The sequence below is a fragment of the Podarcis vaucheri genome (genome assembly GCF_965113315.1).
Source record: "Podarcis vaucheri genome assembly, chromosome: 11".
Taxonomy (NCBI): Eukaryota; Metazoa; Chordata; class Lepidosauria; order Squamata; family Lacertidae; genus Podarcis; species Podarcis vaucheri.
In genome coordinates, this window is record NC_138749.1 from 4,278,124 (window position 1) to 4,303,381 (window position 25,258).

Consider the following 25,258-nt stretch of genomic DNA (forward strand, 5'->3'; position numbering starts at 1 on the left):
GGGGATGGAGACATCCATGTGTTCAAAGACTCAAAAGGTGAAAAGGATGGGTTCTAAAATAACTGAAGACTGCCTTGTATTTGACGACTTGCCTCATAGCCACAGGCAACCAGGATTTTCATGCAGGTGACTGAGCAGCCAGCTCACTTGATTTCTTGGCTAGCTGTAAAGGAAGAGTAGCCTTATCTCATCCAGAGTCAGCACAAAAACACAGTGGACTATCAGAGTGTCTGTCCTCCACCATCCGTCATGGAAGAAGGCACTTTTTATGTTGACTTTGGAGGAGGGGGCAAAACAAATATTGCAGGCTAGTAACTTTTTGACTTATTTGTAAGGCTGACTGAAGAAGTACCCTTCTCCCCTTCTTGTACAAAAGGGAAGCAGCAGGATGGAGAACTACTGCTGCTGCATCCTTGTTGAGCTCTTCTTGTCCTGGCAAGAGTACAGCTATGGGGCTGGGGCCCTGTGCTATAGGATCACGCTATACTAGTTATTAGAGGGTTGAGTTGTTGTCATGTCACCAGAGAAATGGATGGTTGTTTTTAACTCATGCACAAAGCAGAGACACAAATACCCATGCTTATATGCATGTCTGTATTGTGTATGTATGTGTTTGTGTTGAAACAGTTTTTAAATTTAGGCTCTGTTGAGTTTGCTCCAGCAGGTTAGCGGTAGCGGCAGCAGCTGGTGTGATTGTGCAAGGTGAGGCAGGTTGTACATTGGAACCTTCTTTGCAAAGATCCTTCCCGAACCTCGAAACCACCATTTTGTTCAAGCATTAGTCATTAATTACTCTTGGATTTCATCTCTGCGTAGTCCAGTAATTTCTAGCTCATTCTCAGTATTTTTGTTCTGCTGCTGTGTTAGTCACTGTGGAGAAAGGTGCTATTACACGACTGAAATTGAGAATATAATGGAAGACTCCCAACTCAGCTCTCCGAAGGTGCACATTGTATTAGCTGTGAAAATTCAAGACTTGGCGGTTACATTCATGCAGAGAGCTGAAGGGAACTGTGCATGTAGAATGAAATGCCCTCTGGCGGACAAGGAGTGCAAAGTTAGCCAGTTCTTACAGTAAGGGAGGATGACCAAAGCACTGGCAGTGACATTTTCATTGCTGCAGTAACCTGAGGTTTTCAGTTTCCTTTAGTCCCTGCACAGTAGCAAAGTGGGGTTGATATGGCAGGCACATTAGTTCTATCGACTGTGAGGGTTTTGGAGCTCCTTTTAAGTCTTTGAGCAGCATCAGCTTTGACTGAGCCGTGGAATGCATGTTGAATTGTGAACTGCACCGGATTGAACTAAATGCCGAATTCTGAAATAATCACAGAGGGAAAAAGTTCAAGCATTTTAAATCTTGAATAGTACTTATTGAAATGATAAACAATTTCCCTCCTATTATTATGACTTGCATTTAACAAGGTTGCCTTTAACATTCACACATCATATTGTATTGATAGTTATATGATATATTCATGGGTTGACTTTTGTACACTTTTTTCAATAGCACCTTAGGCAGAGCAATCTTTTGCTCCTGGAAAAACTGCATTGTCAACCAATTAATAAATAAAATCATTAATAAGGATTACAGAATGGGTAAATTGGCTGCACTCTCCTTCCCCCACCCCCTTTCGAACTTTTCCCTCCAGCTGGAGCTTATCTTTAGAAGCACAATTTAATGGCGAATCCTCCAGCACACAATTTGGGAAATTATCCTACTGGTTGATTTTTTATTGTTTAAAAACTTGTGTTCTCTTCAGTTCTTAATTCATCTGGGGCTGAATATGCAGCCTCTGGTGCTTGAAATACTTTTATTGTAGATTCAGAAACACTTCTTCCATGTTAATGATTGCTTTTTAAAATGCTGATTTTAATTTTCAGGTCCCTGACAAAGGAGGAATGAAGAGTGCTTCTCTAAAGGATTTATGTCCTGAAGACAAGAGGCGCATAGCAAACTTAATTAAGGAGCTTGCAAGGTGAGGATAAACTGTCTGATAATGCATCAGGTTTAGGATGAGACTCTCTTTCCAATTACTGTTATGAAATTTAAGCGTTCATGTTTATTAAAAGCATACAGTGGTAACTCGGGTTAAGAACTTTATTCGTTCTGGAGGTCCGTTCTTAACATGAAACTGTTCTTAACCTGAGGTTCCACTTTACCTAATGGGGCCTCCTGCTGCCACTGCGCAATTTCTGTTCTCATCCTGAAGCAAAGTTCTTAACCCAAGGTACTATTTCTGGGTTAGCAGAGTCTGTAACCTGAAGCGTCTGTAACCTGAAGCATCTGTAACCCGAGGTACCACTGTATTGCTACTCCTTGCTGGCACAGGTATGATCAAGTAAGGCATGGAGCAGTTGTCTGCCTTTGTTGCAAGAGACTGCTGCTGTTTAAGGAAGGTCTTCAAAGAGTTTCCTCCAAAAGTTTTCCTCGTTGTGTCATGGATGGCCTGAAAAATTGTGCCCTATCTCACTTTGCTGTTTTCCCCCAAGCACCTACAAGTTCTTGCTTTGGACTGTGACATACTAACATGGGGCCTGATAGACATGTGTGTTTGGAGACTCTGTGCAAAACCAGCACCCATGTGGTCCTGAGAGCACACTCCCTCCCAAAGGATCTTTAGCAGGAGTCACACAGAGTGCTGTCCTTAATGTGTGTATCTGAACCCTCTCAAACGACAAAGGTGGGTCCACATGAAAATTTATTATAAAGGAATAAGCAATTTATTATAAAGATAGGAATTTATTATAAAGATTTAACAACAAAGTGCAGCAGCATACCGTCACAATTCTAAGCACATATAAAAGCAATATTCTAACTTTCTAAAATAAGTGTTCTAAATAATTAGAATTAATTAGAAAGATACGTCACAAGTTAGTTCTCTTGGCACCTGCTGGAGTGCTCCTGAAACTGTGAGTGTGCAGGTAATCTGACTTGAGGTTGCCTGGCTCATTCTGGAAGTGCCATTGCTCTGTCTAGTTCGTATTTTCAGTTCTACGGGTTTCCCAGTTGGTTGAAGGAACCTGGCACAAGAATCTTAAAGCGGAGACTTCAGGATTTCAAAACCTGCTCCTGGTGCCCTTTTGCTTATTAATTATCTCATTGCCATTGTTGCAACCTAGCTTCCTGAGGAGGAGTGAACTTTTATGCATTCTTATGGCCTAGCTGGCAAGAAGGTCAGGGATAGAGACATCAGTTACAACACTGTACATAAGCTTACAAGGCAGCAGGAGGGTCGTTTCCTATGGCCATCCACTTCAGCCAAACCTGTCTTTGGTTCACTCCTGAACACAAATTGGTGGCTAACAGCAAAAGCCTCAGTGCTGCACTGTCCCTTTAATAATCCAGCTGCCTAGTACTGGCTTTGCAGGTTCACTCTAGATAGTCTCTGCTTTCTGCCATCTAAGCTATGGTAAAAGGCTGGAACATGTGCTGCTGGAATTGATTGAAGGATTAAACAAGGTGGGCTGTATGTTGGCTATCTCGTGTCCAGAAGCAGCGCTAATAAGCCTTGCACATGCTTTTCTAGCTCCCTGCTCCTCAGCCAATCCCACTGCCTACTTCAGTTATGCACCATTCATCATTTTCCTAGTTTAAGCTCAACATGCACCAGTTCTCCTGAGGCCTTGAAGCTGGAGTCAGTTGGGGATAACATGTATTGTTACCCAGATTTGTCATTTTATATAGCATCATCCTACAATTCGGATGTTCTGTTAGCTTTGGTTGTAACCAGAGAGAGAGAAGGTGTTCCTTGTTGAAAAGCTTTGACCTCCTTCGAGTCATTATGAGGTTCTTGTTCTTCCCATGAGTCTGTGATTACTGCTCTCCTATTAATGTAGGAATGGAAAACAAGGAAAGCAAGGTTTGCATGTGTTTGCATATTTGTTTGTGTTTCCTACTGTATAGCTTGTGGGCAGAATGTGATATTTGGGTACTGAGAATGAACTGGGTGAAGTTATGGGAGAGGAGGTTATAATTACTTTCTACCCCTGCGTTTTTGGGCATTCCCTGACTAAGTGGCTTATGATAAAAATTGCTAAGCGAAACAGTTGGACAAACAGTAATATGAGGCTATGTCTGTTGGTCACCTAATAGTCATGATGAGAACCAAGTCATGCTGGGAACAATGGGGGAATTGTATTTTCGTTGTCCTCTATCTGTGTGTTTTTGGGGATAATTGGCTGATAGCTATCACAGACTGAGATCTAGCCTGGTTGGACTTGAGGCCTAGCCGAGTTTGGCATATCTTATCTTGTTATCTCCAGCAGAATGAACCACAGGGAGCAACCACTAAGAGTTGACCCACTTCAATCCTTCTCTGTTTGTCCTTGAGATGATGCCCTTGTCAGATGCTTTTATTTGCAAGAAACCATATTTTGTCCAGTAGTGAACTCTGAAAACCAACTGTGGCAAAACATGTGTTGTGCATACTGTAGTTCGTTTACAGGATATCAAACCTGGTCCTGCAAGCTTCTGATTTTGTCCCTTAGTGTGTGAAGAATGGTTGAGGGACTGCATGCAAGTCAGCCGCTTGTTCACGAAATGGCAAACCGTGGTTTGTTATGTCAGAACTGGGCAGAGGGTCCAAGATGGTTGTAGTTCAGTTGTAAAAGATCATAAGTGTAATCATTAGCATTTATGTTGGTGTTAAATTTATTTCAAACTGGGTTATTTTTTGAAGAGATGTCAATGGATTTTTAAAAAAATCCTCATTTAAATAAATATATATGCTTCTCCCTTGTTTTCTAAGGAAAGCGTTTTTTTATCTCCTCTGTATACATACATTAACTCATTTAAGAACAAGATTCTTTTTAAGTCTTGGATGCTCTGAGTCCCCCCCCCCCCCCGGCCAACTTGATAATTCTATCTTCCATTTCTTGGAAGAAAAATAGAAAGTTGCAGCAACATTAATTCTGAAAAGTAAAATGAGCGTAACACTCTCTTATACTTGGTTTTCCTTTTATTTTTAAACCTAATCATATTTTAATGGATATAATTAAAAAGACCTCTTCACCGTAATGAGGGAGTTAAGCTTTAGTTTCTTTCACCTCCACTCTTTTAATGCTTGCCATAATTTTCTTTTCCCTTTGGAAAAGATGGAAAGGTTCTTTCCCCCCATTACTATTAACCAGCACTGGTGTAATTCCTAGTAACGAAACAGAGTAGGCATACTCATTTTTTCTGTTTTGAACTGTGCATTGTAGATTGACTGCCATACTCTGATTTCTTAGACTAATGCTTTGATCAGCAGGAGTTATTTTATGCCTTGGTTCTTCACTCGATTTGTTTGCTGCTTTTCCTTTTATCTTGCCCCATATTGCCAAAGGCAGTCCCAGGGCAGGGGACATTAAAACTGAAACAACACATTATAAATATCAGGCAAGAAAGATCAAACCATGCCAGAATAACAAAATGGACTAATATCCACTAATCAGTCAGGCACTAATGAAAACTGATATGTGTTGCTGTCAGCTGTTACTCAGAAAGGAGGCAACTGTACAATTGGGGCACCACCACCAAAAAGGCTCTTCCCCTGTGTTGCTGCATAGCAAATTTCAGCAACAGAGCCTTCCCAGAAGATACAAATGAACAGGAGACAACACTTCTTGAGGTATCCAGGTCCGAAGTTGTCATAGGGCTTTATAAGTCATCTTAAGCACCTTGAATTTGGCCCTGTAATATTTTAGCAGCCAGTGCAATTCTTTCAAGATTGATGCTCCTAGTAGACTGTCCTGTATAACAGTCTCCCTGCCTCATTTCCATACAGATAACCAAATAATCCTTCTCTAATGTCACTAGTGGTGTTTAAGAAAATAACCTGCTTGCCTTGCTGTGTCAATTCGGAAGTCTGTCTAGTCTGAATTATAGAATGATAGAGTGGGAAGGGACCTTGAGGGTTATCTAGTCCAACCCCCTGCAATGCAGAAATCTCAACTAAAGCATCCATGACAAGTGGCCATCCAACCTCTGCTGAGTTCTTACCCAGCAGCTTAGCATGACTGTTGTTTTCTTCTCATTCCTCTAACACGCCGTCCACTTTGCAGAGTAAGCAGGTCAGTCTTGTATTGTTCACCTTGTGCACTTGCTGGCCTATGCAGAAGCTCCTGTGTGGAGCTGCTTGCTTGCTTATTTATTTATTTATTTATTTATTTATGAGTGTTTATTTATACCTTGCCTACTAACCGAAGTGCTCAAGGTGGCTTACAATATATTTTTAATCACAATAAAATAGACAGTGATATAATAAATAAATAAATAAATAAATATTTGTACCCCGCCCATCTGGCTGGGCCTCCCCAGCCACTCTGGGCGGCTTCCACAAAGACCAGAAATACACTAATATGTCATACATTAAAAACTTCCCTGAACAGGGCTGCCTTAAGATGTCTTCTGAATGTCAGGTAGTTGTTTATCTCTTTGACATCTGATGGGAGGGTGTTCCACAGGGCGGGCGCCACTACCGAGAAGGCCCTCTGCCTGGTTCCCTGTAGCTTTGCTTCTTGCAATGAGGGAACCGCCAGAAGGCCCTCGGCGCTGGACCTCAGCGTCCGGGCAGAACGATGGGGGTGGAGACGCTCCTTCAGGTATACTGGACCAAGGCTGTTTAGGGCTTTAAAGGACTACAAAAGTCACAACAGCAGGGCAAAGGTATGCATAGGTTTCCCCTTCTTGTTTTCCAATAATAATAATAATAAATAACAATAAATAATTTTATTATTTATACTCCGCCTAACTGGCTGGGTTTCCCCAGCCACTCTGGGCAGCTCTGATGTTCCAACCAAAGCTCCTTTCTGTGGCTGAGTCTCCTGGTCTTCAGTTGTCTGTTGAAGCAGTTAGATCAGAGCTTTCCAAACTTCGTGTTTGTGAGACACTTTTAAGACATGCATCATTTCATGGCGCAGTAATTCAGTTTTACTAGCAAACCGGAGGTTATACTAACCCCTTTCCAGCCCTAGAAGGAGGGGGCATTCACACAACACATCTACACACTGCGGCCGACACACTAATGTGTTGCGACAGACCGTTTGGAAAGCTCTGAGCTAGATGTTAGCTCCACGCAGTCCCAGGACTTCTTTCCCTTAGCCATTTTCCACACAAAGGTTCAAATGTTGTAAATCTCAAGTATGTATCTGCTCAAGAAAGCTTCTTAAGGAAATATTGAGCCTGCACCCTGATAAGAAACGCAGGGGTCTAAATGTTGAAACATAATGTCTCCTCTATGACGCCTTTCATATCATTGTGCAAAGCTTTCACCAGCTTTTGTTTTGCCAGGTATCGCTTTCTCTTAGCAGGAGACCTTTCCTGTTACTCCTTCAAATCTTAATTCCGCTTTCGTGTGCTAGTTAAGAATTTGGAGGTAGCTCACTTGTTAATGAGTGGAAACGAGCCTCTTCTCACATCTGCTCCTTGTTTGGACTTTCTAAATGATGGGGAACCCGATGTCTAGGGACTTGAAAAATAAGTTTTGCCACAGGCGAAGGACAGGCAGAACTGTCTCTCTGTAACCAGGCCTTTGGCTGATTAACCGATCTATGTCCTTTTAAATGTGTTTGTAGGAGGGTTATTGGTTTGTTTTTGTCTTTTCTGTTGTGCATTTTGTTTTCTCATTTTGCATTTTTATGTTGTAAGCCGCCTTGTGATCTTTGGATGAAGGGCAATATACAAATTCAATAAATGAATAAATAAGTACACAAACAGATGGGCAAATTACTTTGACACCAAGCCGCTGTCAGCATCGCCCTTGAGCCAGTGCCACCAACAGGACTCATCCACTTCTGCCCCGACTGGGCTAGGCGAGCTGGGTAGCACTTCCAGAGACCACCTTCCGCACAGGAACAGGTCAAAGTGCTGTGGACTCACAGCTTAGAGTTGTGAGCACCGGATTCACTCCCACAAGAAGACCGTCGTCGCACCGCAGAGTCTAGCAGAGTCTAGCAGAGTATATAAACAACTCGGAGAGCAGCTCTGTAGAATATCTTCTTTATTCTATAACTACAACTATATACAGAGCTAAATAGGTCTAAGCATAAATGAATGCTGAACTGCACAGAGTGTCTGCAGCTGCTCTTAGCAGCAACCTTATCTAAACACACAATCTCTCTCTAACACACTCTCTCTCTGACACACTGACTGACTGACTCTTTGATGTGGTGCTGGAGCAGAATAAGTAGAGAGCAGAACACGCCTCCTCCTCTCTGGAGAATCAGCAGACTCCTCAGGAGATTCTTGGATTTGGGAGGGGTGAAATCTCATCCGCATTTTGTATGTTTTTGCTCAGGGAGGAGGTTGTGGCAGTGGTATTCTTCCTCTGAATGCTAGCTGATGGATAATAGCAGCAGGGGTGTGTAGTCATACTTAATGGTTGACTATTGCAGGAAACAGGTCATTGGATGAGATGGTCTTTTCTTTTAATAGCAAGGACTCATTTTATGTTAACCTGACCTGGTGACCTCAGCTGAGCTCCATTCACCTAGGGAGGAATCCAGTATAGCGTGAAATCTCTTGTTCGGTCAGTGCAAGGATTTCTGTTTGTGCAACAGAATATTCCCTCCCTCTCCTCCCCACATGCTCCACAACCCTCTGGAGCAGATTTGGGCAGATTGTGGAATATGCGTCGGGGGAAGAAAATACCACTGTACACATGCAAATCCTTGTATTGATGCAACGCGGTAGCTGAATAATGCCCTAAGCCTTTACTTATTTGCTCATTAATTATTTGCATTTATAGTTCATTCTTCCCCAAATGGTTCCAGGGTGGGTTACAAAAATATACCATTTAAAACAAGTCCAGTGCACCGTTGAAATAATAAAATGAAAACCACTAGTTTTTCCAAAGGATAACGCAAGTAAGTTGCATCATGCTTGTGCTCCTGTCATACTATAGCAAGTAACATGTAGAACAATATGTTCTGGGGAGATGAATCGGAAGTGGAAGTACAGCAAGTGAGCCAAAGTTTTTGTTTAGCTTCCAGTGATTTCCTTCCTGACAGACCCAGAAATCATTTTTGGCATTTCCACCATGAGGCATAAAGCACTAAAGTACACAGTAATCTCCAGCAGGTCTTGAATAGGCCTTGACATAAATCTGACATAATCTGACAAAGCATGTGTATCCATTTTCTCTGCTGTCTTTTTGGTCACCTGTGAGTAATTGTATCTTCTAAGGCTTATCTTCTTTGCAAGGGCTGCCCCCCTCCCTGGCCAAACACACACACACACACACACACACACTGTGATGCTGCCCCCCCCCCCCACAACATTTGGAGGAACACTTTCTCCAGTTGTGCAAATGAGCTAGAGTTGTGGCAGCACACATTGGTATAGTAGTAGATGCAGATGTTAGTAGTGGAAGCCAAGGCTGTGCCTTATATACAGACACCTGTCAGTATCTGGTTTTGTGGCTCATAACAGCTCATGAAAAAGACACAGATTTGTTTTCTTGCTTATTATATTTCACGTTCCTTTGTTTGTCAGTCTGATCGCCAACATGGCTTTTCATGGTTTCCTCAGCCAGTTTATCAGTGTTGGGGGATTTTTATTTCATACACAGAACAACCTCCCTCCCTCCCTCCCCCAATAACATCAGCTTAAATCTTTGACAGCACGTTATCAACATTTCACTTTAAAAAAAAAGCTGAGATCACAAAATAAAGCAGCACCACAGTTACGATCCTTAAGGACACAATCCTCTGGTCCCTGGGGGAGAGAGTCAGGGACCAGCAGAGTTTGCAGGATCCCCTCTCTACAAGTGAGGGAGGAAATGGAGAGGGAGATCTGCAGACAGAGCAGGAGGTCCACCCTTGGGCTATGCATGGGACCACCACTGCCTAGACCTTCCTCCATGATATGTAACGTGGACCAGCCTTCACCAGCCTGTTGCTCACCAGGTATTTTAGGCTGCAACTCATAGTCATAGTCCAAAACAGCTAGAGGGCACCAGGTTGGTGGAGGCTGGTGTAGAGAGTACCATATTTTTCGCTCTATAAGATGCACTTTTTTCCTCCTAAAAAGTAAGGGGAAATGTGTGCACGTCTTATGGAGCGAATGCAGGCTGCGCTATCGCTGAAGCCAGCAGAGCAAGAGGGAGAGCTGCGCAGCGCCTCTTGTTGTGATGGCTTCACAGCGATGCACGATGAGGGACGGAAGGGAGCCCTTACGGAGCCCCTTCTGTCCGTCATCCTGCTTCGCTGGGAAGCCAGCAGACCAAGAGGCGCTGCACAGCTCTCCCTCTTGCTCTGCTGGCTTTAGCAGAGCGGCGCAGCGCCTCTTCAGTGAAGCGGGAGGAGGAAAGGAAGGGGTTCCATAAGGGCTCCCTTCCTTTCCTCCTGCTTCGCTGAAGAGTGTTGCTTCGTCTCGCCCGCCTCCTCCGATTCCCCCCAGCAGGGACAACACTGCTAGGTGGTCAGCAGATCCAGTTTCCCCAAAGGGGCGGACAGACCGGCGGCTCCTTGGCCAGATCTTCCCTCCTCCTTCCTCTTCAACAACATTTGATTCAGAATATTTTTTCCCTCCTCTAGAAACTAGGTGTGTTTTATGGTCAGGTGCGTCTTATAGAGCGAAAAATGCGGTATTTTATGAGGTGGGAAACTTTCAGACATTTGATTCTCCACCTGCTGCTGGAAGTGATACGCTCCAACAGCAGATAAGAAGACCCTGAGACTTTTGCTCCTCAGTCAAAGCAAGTCCCACCTCTGCCAGTGGGCTCAGTGTTTGGTCTTGGTCAAGTCACTTTCTCAGCCTTCGTTCCCCGTTGGTAAAACAGCAATAATAATGACTCACTTTGTATGGCGGCTGCTGAGATTGAAAGCAATAAAAGGAATCGGCTGCTCTGCTGATGACAGGAGCTATGTAAATGAGCAGAAGCAGCAGTAGTAAATCTATCCACACATTTCTCCCTCCCCCCCCCCCCGATGTTTCGGAGCGAGATTGGGGTGGGTGGGGGAAGACGTTGCCCCGATGCCTAAGGGCTGGCCCTGATCAGAAGCTTTCCCCGCTTGTGTTCATGCATAATATTTGTCTGATAGCGTGTGTGTTCTTTCATTCTTTCAGGGTGAGTGAGGAAAAAGAGGTGACAGAGGAGCGCCTGAAAGCTGAGCAGGAGTCGTTTGAGAAGAAGATCAGACAACTTGAGGAACAGAACGAACTCATCATCAAAGAAAGGGAAGATATCCTTTTTTATTTAAGTGGGGGGGAGTAAAACACAGAGTTGCTGCCTGGAATAAAAAGCAAACCGGAGAGAAATAATTGTCCTAATTTATAGCCGGGCATAAATCTCCATGTGCTGCCATTCAGAAGCAATCGGAGGTGACTTGCCAGCATGCACTTCTGGCTCATTTGAGCTTGAAAGTGCCACCCAGCTGTTCCCAGGATGTTGCTTTGCTGTGAAATAGATATTTGTCAACTTAAAAACAACGAAACAGAATTTGTGTGTTAGTAAAATATAGACTTCTCCCTCCCACCTCTCTTGCTTAATCTTGCTCCAGCAGTTTCACGGATGGCTAATGCAGGCTTCCAGAGATATCACCCCGCACTTTGCTTGCATTGTGTACCTGGATGTACCTGGATGTTGCTGGGTGCCTGGAATGATGGCCTTGGCATGGTCCTCACCTGGAGCAAACGGCACACTGTTGGATCAATGCAAGGTGGGCTTTGATGTGGCCTCCCTCTCCTTTTCAGAAAACATTGAATAGGCAGAAGGGTCCTCAGTCACCAAAACCACTGGGCAGTGTTCAACTAATGACTCTCCTCAGTAGAAACTGTGCTCAAGGAACTTCTGCTTGCACAACGGGCCTTTCTCCCTTCTCCTTCCTTCAGGCCCCCTGAAATTGGCTCTGGGGGGTGGTGTAGGAGAACCCGCAGAACAGCATGCAGGGGGCAGGGAGGAGAAGGGGGGTTGTTGGTTGCCCTGGTGGAATGATTGCCTTAGCATGACTGAATTTTCCCCTTTATCTCAGAAAACCCAATAATAATAATAATAATAATAATAATAATAATAATAATAATAATAATAATTTATTATTTATACCCCGCCCATCTGGCTGGGCCTCCCCAGCCACTCTGGGCGGCTTCCATAAAAACCAAAAATACAATAAAATATCACACGTTAAAAACTTCCCTGAACAGGGCTGCCTTAAGATGTCTCCTGAATGTCAGGTAGTTGTTTATCGCCTTGACATCTGCTGGAAGGGTGTTCCACAGGGCGGGCGCCACTACCGAGAAGGCCCTCTGCCTGGTTCCCTGTAGCTTTGCTTCTCGCAATGAGGGAACCGCCAGAAGGCCCTCGGTGCTGGACCTCAGCGTCCGGGCAGAATGATGGGGGTGGAGATGCTCCTTCCGGTATACTGGACCGAGGCCGTTTAGGGCTTTAAAGGTCAGCACCAACACTTTGAATTGTGCTCGGAAACGTACTGGATGTTTGAAACAAACAGGATGTTTGCCAGTGTTTGAAATTCAACATAGTCATTTATTTCAAGACTTGCACAACAGGGCTGAATGATTCAGAATAAAATTACAACAGACAGTGATCTCGGGTAGGGTAGGGTGTGCATTCCCAAATTAAAAAGAAAAAAGAGAGGATGTTTGTCAGGCATTGACCCAGGCCCTTGGCAGACAGGAGTGTCTGAACTACCACTGTGGGTTCATTTCTTAACCAGAGCTAAGGGTGCTAATCTGTCAGTTTGACTGACTGACTGATGGTTTGATCACGGAGCGAAAAGTAGAACAAAAGGTACTTGGGCAGGGGGGCGGGGTACCAAATGGCGCAGTCTCATTTCCCACCTTGCAGCCAGATTGGGTGCAAACGTAGGGCTTGCTTGGTGTGCTTCTGTAGAAGAAGGTGGGGTGGGATTTGGGAAGGGTAGGGGCAGTGAGTAAAGCAGAACATTGTTCAGGTATCCTTGGTAGACCATAGTGTACAAGCGGGAAGCTGAGAATCTCCCGCTGCCACCCCCGACCCCCCTGGACAGCGTGTTGCTTGGCCTGGGAAGTTCATCGGTTCCAACTCCATCGCTTGTTCTGGGATATCACCTGATGGGACAGGCAGGGCTGCAGCTCCTGAAGGATTCAGAAACGACGCAGTGCTCCCAGTGATGCCACATGTAAAAGTTAATGGAAATATCACACTTGTAAATCTCTCTCCTTTCCCCCGCTCCCAACTGCAAGGTGTGAGTAAGGAAAATCCCCGCACCTTGCAGAGAAGAAGGCAGTGATGCTTCTGAACACCAGTTCCTGGAAACCCCAAGAGGGGAGAGTGCTCTTGTTCTCAGGTCCTGCATGTTGATTCCCCACAGGGATCTGTTTGGCTACTCTGAGAACAGGATGCTGGACTAGATGGGCTATTGGCCTGATCCTCTCATTCCAGTTAAACAGCTATTCTTCTAGGGTATATTACTTGCATTGACATTGCCTATTCTCGGAATTATATGTTGCATTGACCATACCCACAGCTTCAAACAAACAAATATCCCCCAGTAGAGAGATCATTGCTTGTAGAATTATTTGATGAGAGGGCAAAACGCCTGCTGCCCCATTGCAGCCCCCCATTTTGGACTCACAGCTGTCCATGGAGGCACAGGTCAATTCTGTGTCCAGGGCAGATATTTACCAGCGCCATCTGGTACGGAAGCTGAGACCCTCCCTGCCCGCGGATTGTCTCACCAGAGTGGTGCATGCTCTAGTTATCTCCTGCTTGGACTACTGCAATGCGCTCTATGCGGGGCTACCTTTGAAGGTGACCCGGAAACTACAACTAATCCAAAATGTGGCAGCTAGACTGGTGACTGGGAGCGGCCGCCAAGACCACATAACACCGGTCTTGAAAGACAGACATTGGCTCCCAGTACGTTTCCGAGCACAATTCAAAGTGTTGGTGCTGACCTTTAAAGCCCTAAACGGCCTCTGCCCAGTATATCTGAAGGAGTGTCTCCACCCCCATCATTCTGCCCGGACACTGAGGTCCAGCGCCGAGTGCCTTCTGGTGGCTCCCTCACTGCGAGGAGCCAAGTTACAGGGAACCAGGCAGAGGGCCTTCTCGGTAGTGGCGCCCACCCTGTGGAACGCCCTCCCATGAGATGTCAAAGAGAACAACTACCAGACTTTTAGAAGACATCTGAAGGCAGCCCTGTTTAGGGAAGCTTTCAGTGTTTGATGTATTATGGTATTTTAATGTTTTGTTGGAAGCTGCCTAGAGTGGCTGGGGAGGCCCAGCCAGATGGGCCGGGTATAAATAATATTTTATTTATTTATTTAACTGTGTGATTGGGTATTAGGGCGCTGAGCCTTGATGCTTTTAGAACAGAGTTTGAAACTTTGTACTTATTTGCTGTGTTCATAGTGTCTTTCGTTCCTTTAGCGGCACAGTGTTCTAGGCGTCGAGTTTTGCATATGCTTATGGATGTGAGGTGGGATGCACACTCCGGGGGGCATTCTTTCTCCTTTGGCGCATTTCTGCATGCGTAACTTCCATTAATGCTAATGAGTGCTACTGAGCTATCGAGAAGGAAATATATCCCTTTGGGTTTTTGTTTTTACCTTTATTGGCGAGAGACTATTCGAGCATAAATACTTCTTTCAGGAGAAGTCTGGCAAAGATGGCAGAAGGTTAATACATGCGATTTTACACTACATAAAACTCTATAAAAACTAGAAACATAAAACAAGGACATAATTTAAAACAATATAATTTTAACTACGCGAACACTTATCCATCATACATGAATGATTCAAAATCCTTCACATACCTCTGATCAGTTAATTTCAGTTCTCTTGAAGTCTGCTCAGTGGCCAAGGAACTGTGTAAATGACTTATCAATCTGGAATACAAATGCTTGGTCTTCTGCAAAGAAGGGGAGGAAACTTGGTGCTGTGTTGGAATGTGGGAAGGCATCTGTTTGGGACATGCTTAAAACAAATATGGGATGGACACATAGGTGATGCGCCTCCCACTCCCTGACACTTTCATGAAGCTCTTAAATTTGTGTTAAAAATCTGGAGGAGTGCAGGCAGTTTCCAAGGTGCATTTCTTTCATGAACACACACTTCCTGACTTCGTTTATTTACCCTGGACACCCCAGAAGTAGCCAGAAGCATTTATTTTAATGGCTGAAAAAGCCCCTAACACTTCATAGAATTGGAACAATTCACAGAATCGTAAGAGTTGGTGTTGACATTAGGGGCCATCTGGTTCTACTGCAATTGGGGTACCATATCTTCGATAGTCTATTGTTGTGTGCTGATGTTCTGCTTGCATATTTTTGAATGCGAGCTTCTATCCTCTAGCTGCAGGGTTAGTTGAAAACATTGTGGTGATTTGGCATTGTTTGCTGTACGGTAACATTGGTTGGGGGTGAAAATAACTAGGGAAATCATTAACCAGCTCAAGAGAAAGGGTTATCCCTCAGGTAGAAGGGGATTTTGTGGACTGGTCTTGCCAAAGAAAGCTGCTGAATCCCTGCATATGGTACAGTTGGAGCACATTTGTCTCAGTAACTCTTTTCCTATGCCTTGGGATAATTTTAATAGGCTTTCTTAGAGGAGTGATATATAATATTTCTGAGAAATATTGGGTTGTGCCCAGCTGAGTTTTTCTCTGACTAGACCCATTGAAATCAATGGACCGAAATTAGTAATGCCTCTCGATTTAGATGACTCTGAGCATGACTGACAATGGCTACAGCACCATGAAGGTAAGTAAAGAGGAACTTCAGAAGCCAAGTTCTGATGCGAAGAATATTTTTGCACTGACGTCAGAGAAGGTTGCAGCCGGTCAGCATAGCCAGGGGAGTATAGATGAAGCAGATCCAGTTTTAATCAAGATTGCAAACAATCGTAAGGGAAGTTCATGGCTCGTGATGGTTGTGCTGTGCTGTCCCCACTTCCAAGTAATTTCTGTCATCTTAGCCTTAGTGGGACATTGTGTTGAACCAGTCTTGGCTCTTGACTTCTGAAGATAATGGAACAAATGAACAGCTTTGAGCATATAAGATTTGTAAACATAGTCTGTTCCTTTTAGGGGCTCGAGGTGCCTGGGAATGTTCTTCATGGATGGGTAAGAGAGTTATGTGCCTTAGGTTTTGGTGGTGTTTGCGTGTGCGCATGTATGCAAAACCGAGGTGTGTGACTGTCGCTGATGGTCACAAGAGAGACTTAAGTTGGTCTGTATATGGGTGTGTGCTGTGTCTATTTTATGACAATCACTTTAGCTATGCTGTATATTTATTTATAAAACCCATTTGTTACTTTTTCATACAAGACACTCAGAGTGATGTACAGTAAGTTGTAAAAGCACATTTCAATAATATAAAAAGTGAAAGAACAAAAATCAGCAGTGAGCAGAACAAAACAGGAAGATTATGATGAACAATGCTCAGTTCATAAGCAAAGAAATAATTCTGGCATTCTTTATTACCTTACCCACCATCTTGAAGTGTAGAATGAGCTCTGTTTTCAGAAGGGGCCATGAACAGAACAGAGTCTTGAGTTGGTTATTTCAGGATCCCATGTAATGCTATGGAGGTGGCTGTGTGTGTTTGCTTGCTGATGGCAATGTGCTTAAAATGGACCTTGTCTTTGTGTTATGACCTTTGTCAATCATGACTTTGATCATCTCTTTAATGGCCTAAGGCAGAGACGAGAGGTGTACAAGCTACATGCAGTTCCTTTGCAGTCGGGCAGGGCTGCTCTCATGCCCAGAGTTCTTTTTCCTGCAGTCCGTAGCATTTGTGGAACTCTTAAGAATCATAGTATTTACAAAAATATATAAAAAATGTCTCCACGCAGAAATTAAATTTGAATATGTGTTTGTGAACATTTCTGGTGGGTTCTCCAGTTTGGGAAAAGTTACCTTCCAATAGCGTAGAGCAACCATTAGCTTGAGTTGGCGTGCAGGGCTGTGCTTGGCCTGGCTGGACATTAATGATCTGAAATTGCATACCAACTTCCATCTCTTAGTTAGCCAGGCAGGTGCATGATTGATAGTTTTGGTAGCGGTTTAGTCCGGTTACAGTCACTGCCAGTACTTAATAGCCTTGTGTCTCTACAAAGGGCGAAACACACATTTGTAGTCTTGCCACATGGCTCAGAATTTGGCTCTTCTGGCACACGGAACACAAGTAATCTGAGAATATCCTTGTATCAGTATTGCTGGTTGAAGTATTTAATGTACTGTTCTGGTTCAGGTTCTAGAATGCCCTGTTTTGCAATCTGTGTTTAACAATGGCTTAATTCACACCAGCCCTTTGCTCCTCCTTTGCTCCTGACTGTGTCAGGTGGGTGAAGGTACAAGCTGGATGTGTGAACATGGGCTCATAGTTTGTTTCTGTCCAAACAAACCATGAATGGAGGCAAGTTTCTGGAGGAAGCAAGCCATGAGACTGGGTTCACCAGACTCTTGATTTGTTTCCTTTCCCACACACCATAGTCAGGGGCAAATTGCTAGTGTGCATTACCATAGTTTATTTTAAAAGTGTGGTTTAAAGTTGCATTTGAACTGAGGTCACTGTTTGCCACATGGCTCTGAATATCACCATTTAATAATTGTGAAGGGAAAGGAATGTAATATTTCTTACAGCCTCGGTTCAGTATACCTGAAGGAGCGCCTCCACCTCCATCGTTCTGCCCAGACACTGAGGTCCAGCGCCGAGGGCCTTCTGGCAGTTCCCTCGCTACGAGAAGCCAAGTTACAGGGAACCAGGCAGAGGGCCTTCTCAGTAGTGGCACCTGCCCTGTGGAACGCCCTCCCACCAGATGTCAAAGAGAAAAATAACTACCAAACTGTTAGAAGACATCTGAAGGCAGCCCTGTTAAGGGAAGCTTTTAATGTTTAACAGGTTATTGTATTTTAGTGTTCTGTTGGAAGCCGCCCAGAGTGGCTGGGGAAACCCAGTCAGATGGGCGGGGTATAAATAATAAATTATTATTATTATTATACCTTCGTGGACTCTGTGCACATGCGACCTTTCAGCTGCCAAAACTAGGCTTCACAAATTATGGGTAAGGAATGTATTGTGTAGTTCTGAACCAATTCACTCTCTTTTCCCTGGAGAGGGCTAGTTGAAGAATGGAGAAAAAGAGCTGATAATTCCTGAGTACCCAGCCTTTGAAGATGGTGCCCATAGTGAGCATCTTGGCTCCCCACTAGTAAAGGTTTCCAAACAGTCATTATGGCCTAATGGATAAAAGCTCAGCTTATTAAAAACTCCCTGAATATTTATATGCTCAACCATAATGGTGGCATCAGTTAAATAATATATGTATTTAGCAACTTGTTAAATGTAGAAGGCGTAGTCAAGGGCTGTTGGGTAAATAACACATGCCCTGAAATTTTTATGAACTCCTAAACTAACATCAAGGAAGACCGGCATTAAAATAATGCTAAGTGTTTAAATTTATCAAAGCTCAGAAATGCTCTTGAAGACACTTTCGGTCTTAATTCACTTGGTTTAGTTTGTCCCTTGAAATACTGGACGCTTATGAGAACAAAGGCAGATTGGGTTGCTCGTGGTTGTGGAAGCTAGGATTAACAGGGTGTCCTTAAAGAATGACATTTTGCCCCTAATGCCAGCTCTGTGGGATTAAACCTCAAAGCGGTGTCATCACAGAAGCTCATGGCAATCCCGAATGGGCTGTCTTGTCATGCAGAACGGCACCCTGCCAAACTTTCATGTCCAGGCAGTGACTCTGCCCCTATTAAATCCACAGCCCTGTCTGTGACAGTTGCCAAGACCCACAGTTTTTGCAGAGGCATCACTCCTCTTGCATTGCCACTGCTTACGGAGGTTTGAATTATTTCCTGGATTGCACGGAGTCTTTCTTTGCTTGTGGCACCCAGTGTTAATTGAGTTCTAGGCAGATTTTGTGAGTTCTTGTAGTGGAGCAAATTGGACCAGGTGGCTCTCCAACCACCTGAAGTGTGAGCTGGAGGATTTTCTGGCCTAAGAATCCTTTATTGTCTGCTCTGGCTTTTAGGGGCTTGGCTAAACAGCTGATTGTGGGTGGTGCATAATGGCTAAGAGCTGAGAAGTACCAGGTTAAAATGCTAGCTCATCATGGACTTGCCGGGTAGTCCAAGACAAGATACACACCACTAGTGTTGACTTGCCTTTCGAGAGTTGTGGCAAGGATTATATTGGGTGTGGGGAATCCAAAATCACTATATAAATCAAACTATTGTTTAAATACATACTGTTTCCTATGGTGTATGTTTTCAATAAGTTTGTATTTCCATCTTAAGTCATGTGGCCTACTCAGAGCTACTGGGATGGGGCAAGTTAAACATTAAGCACCTAAATGAATAGCCAGTCCAGATTTTGGGGAGGCCGGGGAGAGAAAAAAGAAATAATAGCCTAGCTGTGATTTCTCTGAACAAGTTGTTCCTTGCTCAAGGATTGTCTGCACTGGCTCCCTGATACAGAAATACTTTCCGGGGAGTCTCAGTAATATAGTGTTCCCTCATTAGTTTAAGAAATTGTTTAGTGCTCATTTAGAAATGGATGAGTTCCAACTCTCAAAAGGTTTCAGGCTGCATGTGGCAGATTCCCCTGTCCGCGTGGCGAGCAAGCTGCTTTGAACATGCAACTTGCTGTGTGGAAACAGACACCGCAGTGATAATTTTACAGTGGGCCCTGGCGTTGTGGATGTTCTGTGCACACGGGTTGCATTTCTGAGTTATGGTCTGCTTGCTGACACTTGGACCCAAGAGAAGGCCAAGATTGAGGTCTCCTAAATGGAGGCACAAGTGGTAAATGAGATCATTAATTGCTGGAGCCTGCACTGTAGCAAATTGACTAGAAATGTGGATTCAGAGAAATTGATATACTTTATTGCTCCTACCGAAATGAATTCCCCTGTCTCTCCTGCCCCCTCGGCAGTAATGAGCACGTTGGGCCAGCCCTGTGATTGGCGTTGCTGCCTTACTGAACTGTTTTGCAAAGTTTTAAACATTTCTTGCATGATTAAATGCACTTTCAATAAATCAATCTCATAATAATTGTTGTTCAGGAGAGTTCATTATTCAGTTTAGTCTTTTAAATGACTGTTCTTCTTTAAAGGATTTTCCTGACGTAATAATGGCTTCAGCTAAATCCATTTGCCATACTCTGGCTTGTAATTACTTTAGATTTGAAGAATAAAATGAATGGCTTTATTATTAATCAGCAGCAAATTTGTCTTACTGTTTTTAACCTTAGAATGGCCTTCACTTGTAAAGTAGTTTCGGTGATTCAGATGGCAGAACACTTTTTTATCCCTTCTCTTCCCTTTTGGATAAAAGGATTTATTTGGTGAAAGCAATTGGTATCCTTTTTTTTTGCAAGCCATTTATCACAATGATTGTAACCATGCAGTGGTGAACAAATTAGCTTCCACCACCCGCTTGGTGTCTCAATGGCTTCTTGTCTGGCCTTTTGTGCTTCCTTCAGGTTGTACATTTGTCGTGACCTGAGCTGTCTGCTGTGACTTCACTGGGCCAACTCTGGATAAAAAAGTAGAGTAAGTTTAAGAACCCAAGCAAGGAACTCTGCATCCCATACTATCCATTTTAATAGGATTCAACCAAGTACATGGTTTTGAAATTCAGATATTTATTGGATTTCTACATTTTTTTTCTTTTATATTGTTAAATATAAAAGCCTGCAAGACAGAGCTGTTCCACCAGGCCTTTGGTCAGGGCACAGCCTGACTCCCTCCTCTGGCAATCTGCACAGAATTTTGCTTAACGGTTGCCATCAATTTGATTTTAATTAATTTTTATAATGAAATGTTTTTAGAATGTTGGATTATTTGATTGTTGTTAGCCGCCCTGAGCCCGGCTTCGGCTGGGGAGGGCGGGATATAAATAAAATTTATTATTATTATTATTATTATTATTATTAAAAATGCCATTCATTTCGCAGTCAATGTCCACTAAAAGCGACGGCTTCCTCCAAATTCTGAACCCCAAAGACAGGAAAAAGAGGTTGTGTAAGTGCAAAGGAGGATAGACCTCCAACTTGATGAAAGCTGGCTCAAAGAAAAATAATAGAGAAAACAGAAGAATAGAAAGTTCACAGGAGGAGAAGAGGGTAAAAGAGGGAGGCCAACTCAAAGATGGAGGTATCAGAGTCTCAGCTTTGAAACATCAGCAATATTTTGCCAATTTGCAAGTGTGCATATCTAGAATCTTGTATTGACTCTCACATCAAGCTCCAGCACATCCTCTTCTCAGTAAGAGGAATGGCACACATTTTTGCAATGTAGTGCTAACTCTTTTTTCAGGCTGCTGGTTTTTGGAAGGTTGGGATATGTTCAGAAAGCTCAACTGAGTTGGAACGGCTTGTTTTGCTTTCTCCCTCTACTGAACCCACCCTAGACTTGATGTTTCTGGCTTTTCTGCTCACTGGGTGTTGTCATCTCCCAATTTGCCATCTGTCCTTTTCTAAAAAATGTCCCCTCCTTTCGTTGGCAAGTTCTTCAGTGTCCTTCCCATCTCTTCCTTCGCGGTCCCCTACCGTCAACCCTCCTTTTAAGCTAAATGTAGGAAATTTCGCAGGGTGACGAGTTTTGTGTTTTCCCATAGAAAAGTTGACTGTCATAGTTTCAGTCTCTACCTCTGAACTGGTTTGATTTGGGGTATAGGGAAGGGTCAGTTAAATAATTCTTTAGACTGTGACATCCCTTTCCCCAAAGTGATGCACTTTTGCAGACCTTTCTCATACTCTTGCTTTTGCCTGGCTGGGTTCAGGAAACATGAGTCTGTTCTACTGTCTATAGAATTTTTGCTGTGGTGAGTAGCTGCACATTAGAAAATTAATATTATGATTTTTTTTGTTGAAACTGTTTTGCCTAAGATCCTTCACATCTTAAGTGTCCTCCATTTCATATTTGTTTCAGTTTTGCTAACTCCTTGAAGACCATGACAATATTATATGTTTCCAGTTGCCTTGAAACTTCAGCAATCCCGTAACACAGCTTTGCAGTATTGTCATAGGCACAACAATTTTGCTTCTGTCTTGTAGTCTAATTTTGGTTGCTGCTGAAATTGCCTGGTTTGCATGTCCTAGTAAGCCACAATTCCAAACGAGCTGTGGCTTACCATGCCTGCTGCTCAAATCATGCTCTCCCCCGTCTTCCCTTTTCTGACACAGGGGGGAAAAAGTTTGTTGGCTTAACATTATGTGTGAACTAGCCCTTGTGGTTGGATTCTGTCCAAAAAAGGCTTGTTCTTGGCTTCCTCTCATGGTTTGTTTGGAGAGAAACTAACCATGCGTGCTGGTTCACACGCAGTCCTAAGCTAATCCTCTGGTTTGGTTCTTTCAAAGGGAGGAGTGGGGTTGGTGCAATTTGAGCAGTGAGTACCAGCATGCTCTTTGTTCACAGTACACCATAGTTTGTACCTGCAGTTTATGATAGTGTGTGAACCAGGCCCGGTGGCTGCTCAAATTTCTGTTTAGAGCTAAACTCCTAGTTGGCAGCCCTATCACCATGTCCCTGAAGGAATAAGCAGTTCAATGTGGCATGAGTCCTGATCTAGTATTTGTTTTTTAAGTGCTACTTTTCCCCCATAATCTCAGAACAGAGAGGGCAGAATTACGCAGTTGGGCAGATCCTCCCAGATTATAAATAAAATCTGATGTAGATAAACTACCGTATTTTTCGCCCTATAAGACGCACTTTTCCCCCTCCAAAAATGAAGGGGAAATGTGGGTGCGTCTTATGGGGCGAATGCAGGCTTTCGCTGAAGCCTGGAGAGTGAGAGCGGTAGGTGCGCACCGACCCCTCTCGCTCTCCAGGCTTCGCGGACCTCTCCCCAAGCAGCGGGAACGTTCCCGCTGCTTGGGGAGAGTTGCCGGCATCCCAAAGCCTGCGCGCGCTGATCTCAGCGCGTCCAGGCTTCGCGGATCTCTCCCCAAGCAGCGGGAACGTTCCCACTGCTTGGGGAGAGTTGCCGGCATCTCGAAGCCTGCGCGCGCTGATCTCTGCGCGTCCAGGCTTTGCGGATCTCTCCTCAAGCAGCGGGAGCCACCGCTGGGCTCCCACGGCTTGCAGAGAGCTGCCTTTTTGGGGACTGGGGTCGGGTGAAGCTCGGGCTGCCCCAGCCCCGCGCCTGGGGGAAAAATAATTTCCCCCCCTTTATTTCCCCCCCAAAAAACTAGGTGCGTCTTATGGGACGGTGCGTCCTATAGGGCGAAAAATACGGTAAATGTTAAACTTATTTTTGAATGTCACTCCACAAAAACCAAGATGGAGATCCAGAGGTGCTAAAGTTCTTTACTTTAGGATTGTCTCTTCAAGATTATGAGTATCTTTAAAGAACTGTACTGGATATCATAATCAAGAAGATCCCATGATAGTCTCATTTTGTTGGAAGCCTTTAAAAAAGTCTAGACTTTGCTGTCAGTTTGTTATGTTTGTCCATCTTTACCAAATCTTCCTTTGGAAGGATACTCACCCTAAACGCTGATGGACAGCTTGATTATTTCCTCCCCACATGCAGGTTCTGCCAGAGCTGTGCCTTTATTGAATGCTCCTAGACCTTTGACAGCATAGTTCCAACAACAACAGAAGCTATTCAGCTTTAAGGACTTACTCTGTTCAAACAGAAGGAGGAATTACCCTGAGCAGCAGATTAGCTACTCTGTACAGGGCAGCATTGCAAAAGAAAATACGGGGTAGAAGAATGAGATGAATTCTATATCCAGGGATTAATTTAGCATGGGACAGAGAATTTGGTCTTGAGACAATGAAGCCACCAAACTGAAAACCATACTTATGGGCAAGCCAAGGGTTAGGGAGAGGGTCCTAACCTAGAGCTCAGGAATTTGTGGATCTCCTTTCCCCAGCGCTTGGGTGAACATCTCTTGCATACAGTTTTTGCTTGAGTGAATTCTGCTGTGGCAGAGTGTCACGCTGAATTCTCCGAGCGTGGTGTTGGATAGAAAACGGCCCTCATCGTCACAATAGAAGTGCCAAGTTTGGACTTCTCTCATAAGTTTCCGTTTGGGCTGCAATATTAAAAATGACAAGAGGCTTGTTGCAACCCACCCTTCCAGTGATGTTTGGAAGGACAGTTGGAAGATGAGTAGTAGGCCAACTTTCCATCACTGATCACGGTTATTTTTTGGTCATCTTTTGGGTTCCAACTCCAAGCATGGGAAAGACTTCAAGATTCACGATTGTTTTGAAGGGAATTGAAGCGGCCAGACCAAAACATACAGTCTTTATATGGATTTGGTCAGGTTCAACATCCCAGCCTGTTGCCCCTGGCACCTTAGCTTGGAGTCTGGGTTATGCTTTGCCTGGAGCAGGTCTCTATTTTATGTTGGAGAAGTGACTCTTAAGTTTTCAGAGCTTCCCTTTGAAATGCAGGTGTGTTATAAATTTCATGGAAAGCATAGCTCTTTTTGGGACAGGAGAAATACCCCTGGGTTAAAATGCAGGAAGTGCAGTTGTAGCAATAAAGATTATGTTGCTGATGAGTTCCCCTCCAGGCCCCATGGCAGTAATACCTCTATATTTTGTCTTTAAGGAAAACTGCTGAGAGGCAATAATTTTTTTTTGTATGTGTCCCATTTTCATTAATGCCGGGTAATTGATGGAGTTGCAGTGACTTGTAACAGTGATGAGTTCTAAACATAAGAATGCACTCCTTCCTAATAAGTGAGCACTGCTGGGCTTTAAAAGCGTACTAAATCAGTTGCTTTAGTGTGAATTTATTAGTTTTTTTCAGCATTAGCTTTAATAGTAGTTATTTACATAAGCGTACATCCCATTAACCGCCATCAGGGCTGGAAAACATGCTGAACTGTTCATATTTTCATATAATTATTGAACATAATGGTTTCATTTGCATTTCTAAACAGTGATGTTTCTGTCAAGCTTGGAAATAGTGGCTTTACGCAGTCCCTATTTCACATCCACTTATTTGACATCGTTAAATTTTATGCTAATGTGCTTCCCTAGAATATCATCAGTAGGACAGATGTTTGTGCTTTAATATACAAATCAGAGATGCTTTGCCTTCCTCGATCCCTCCCCAAACTGCAAAGGATTTTTTTTTAAATAAAAAAAAAAACTCCTCTTGGCACTTTTTAGATGTAGTTTGTGTCACTCCAAATAGCTGTGAGAAGTAAAAAAACTCCAGTCCTGACCTCAGCCACTGCTCTGAAATGTTCTGACACCTATTTTCCTTGCAGGAGTGTGAGATGCAACCTTTCTTCCCCATGGAGGAGAGTCTCTACAGAGAGAATTATTTTTCTTTGCACGATAATTTTTGGAAGGGTATAAAGC

At 43.7% G+C, this 25,258-nt stretch overlaps 1 protein-coding gene across 8 annotated transcripts in view; it reads left to right on the top strand.

The window, feature by feature from the left end:
* The window catches only part of KIAA1328, a 234,468-nt gene that overhangs the window by 29,840 nt on the left and 179,370 nt on the right, over positions 1 to 25,258 (top strand). For 6 of the 8 annotated variants that reach the window (XM_082241971.1, XM_082241972.1, XM_082241973.1 and 3 more), the window contains 2 exons: positions 1,882 to 1,976; positions 11,048 to 11,163. In XM_082241971.1, the coding sequence (XP_082098097.1) occupies positions 1,882 to 1,976; positions 11,048 to 11,163 (211 nt within the window). Of the gene's footprint in view, positions 1 to 1,881; positions 1,977 to 11,047; positions 11,164 to 11,189; positions 11,641 to 16,007; positions 16,044 to 25,258 lie in introns of those variants that run through there. The other 2 variants (XM_082241977.1, XM_082241978.1) reach the window with 2 other exon arrangements.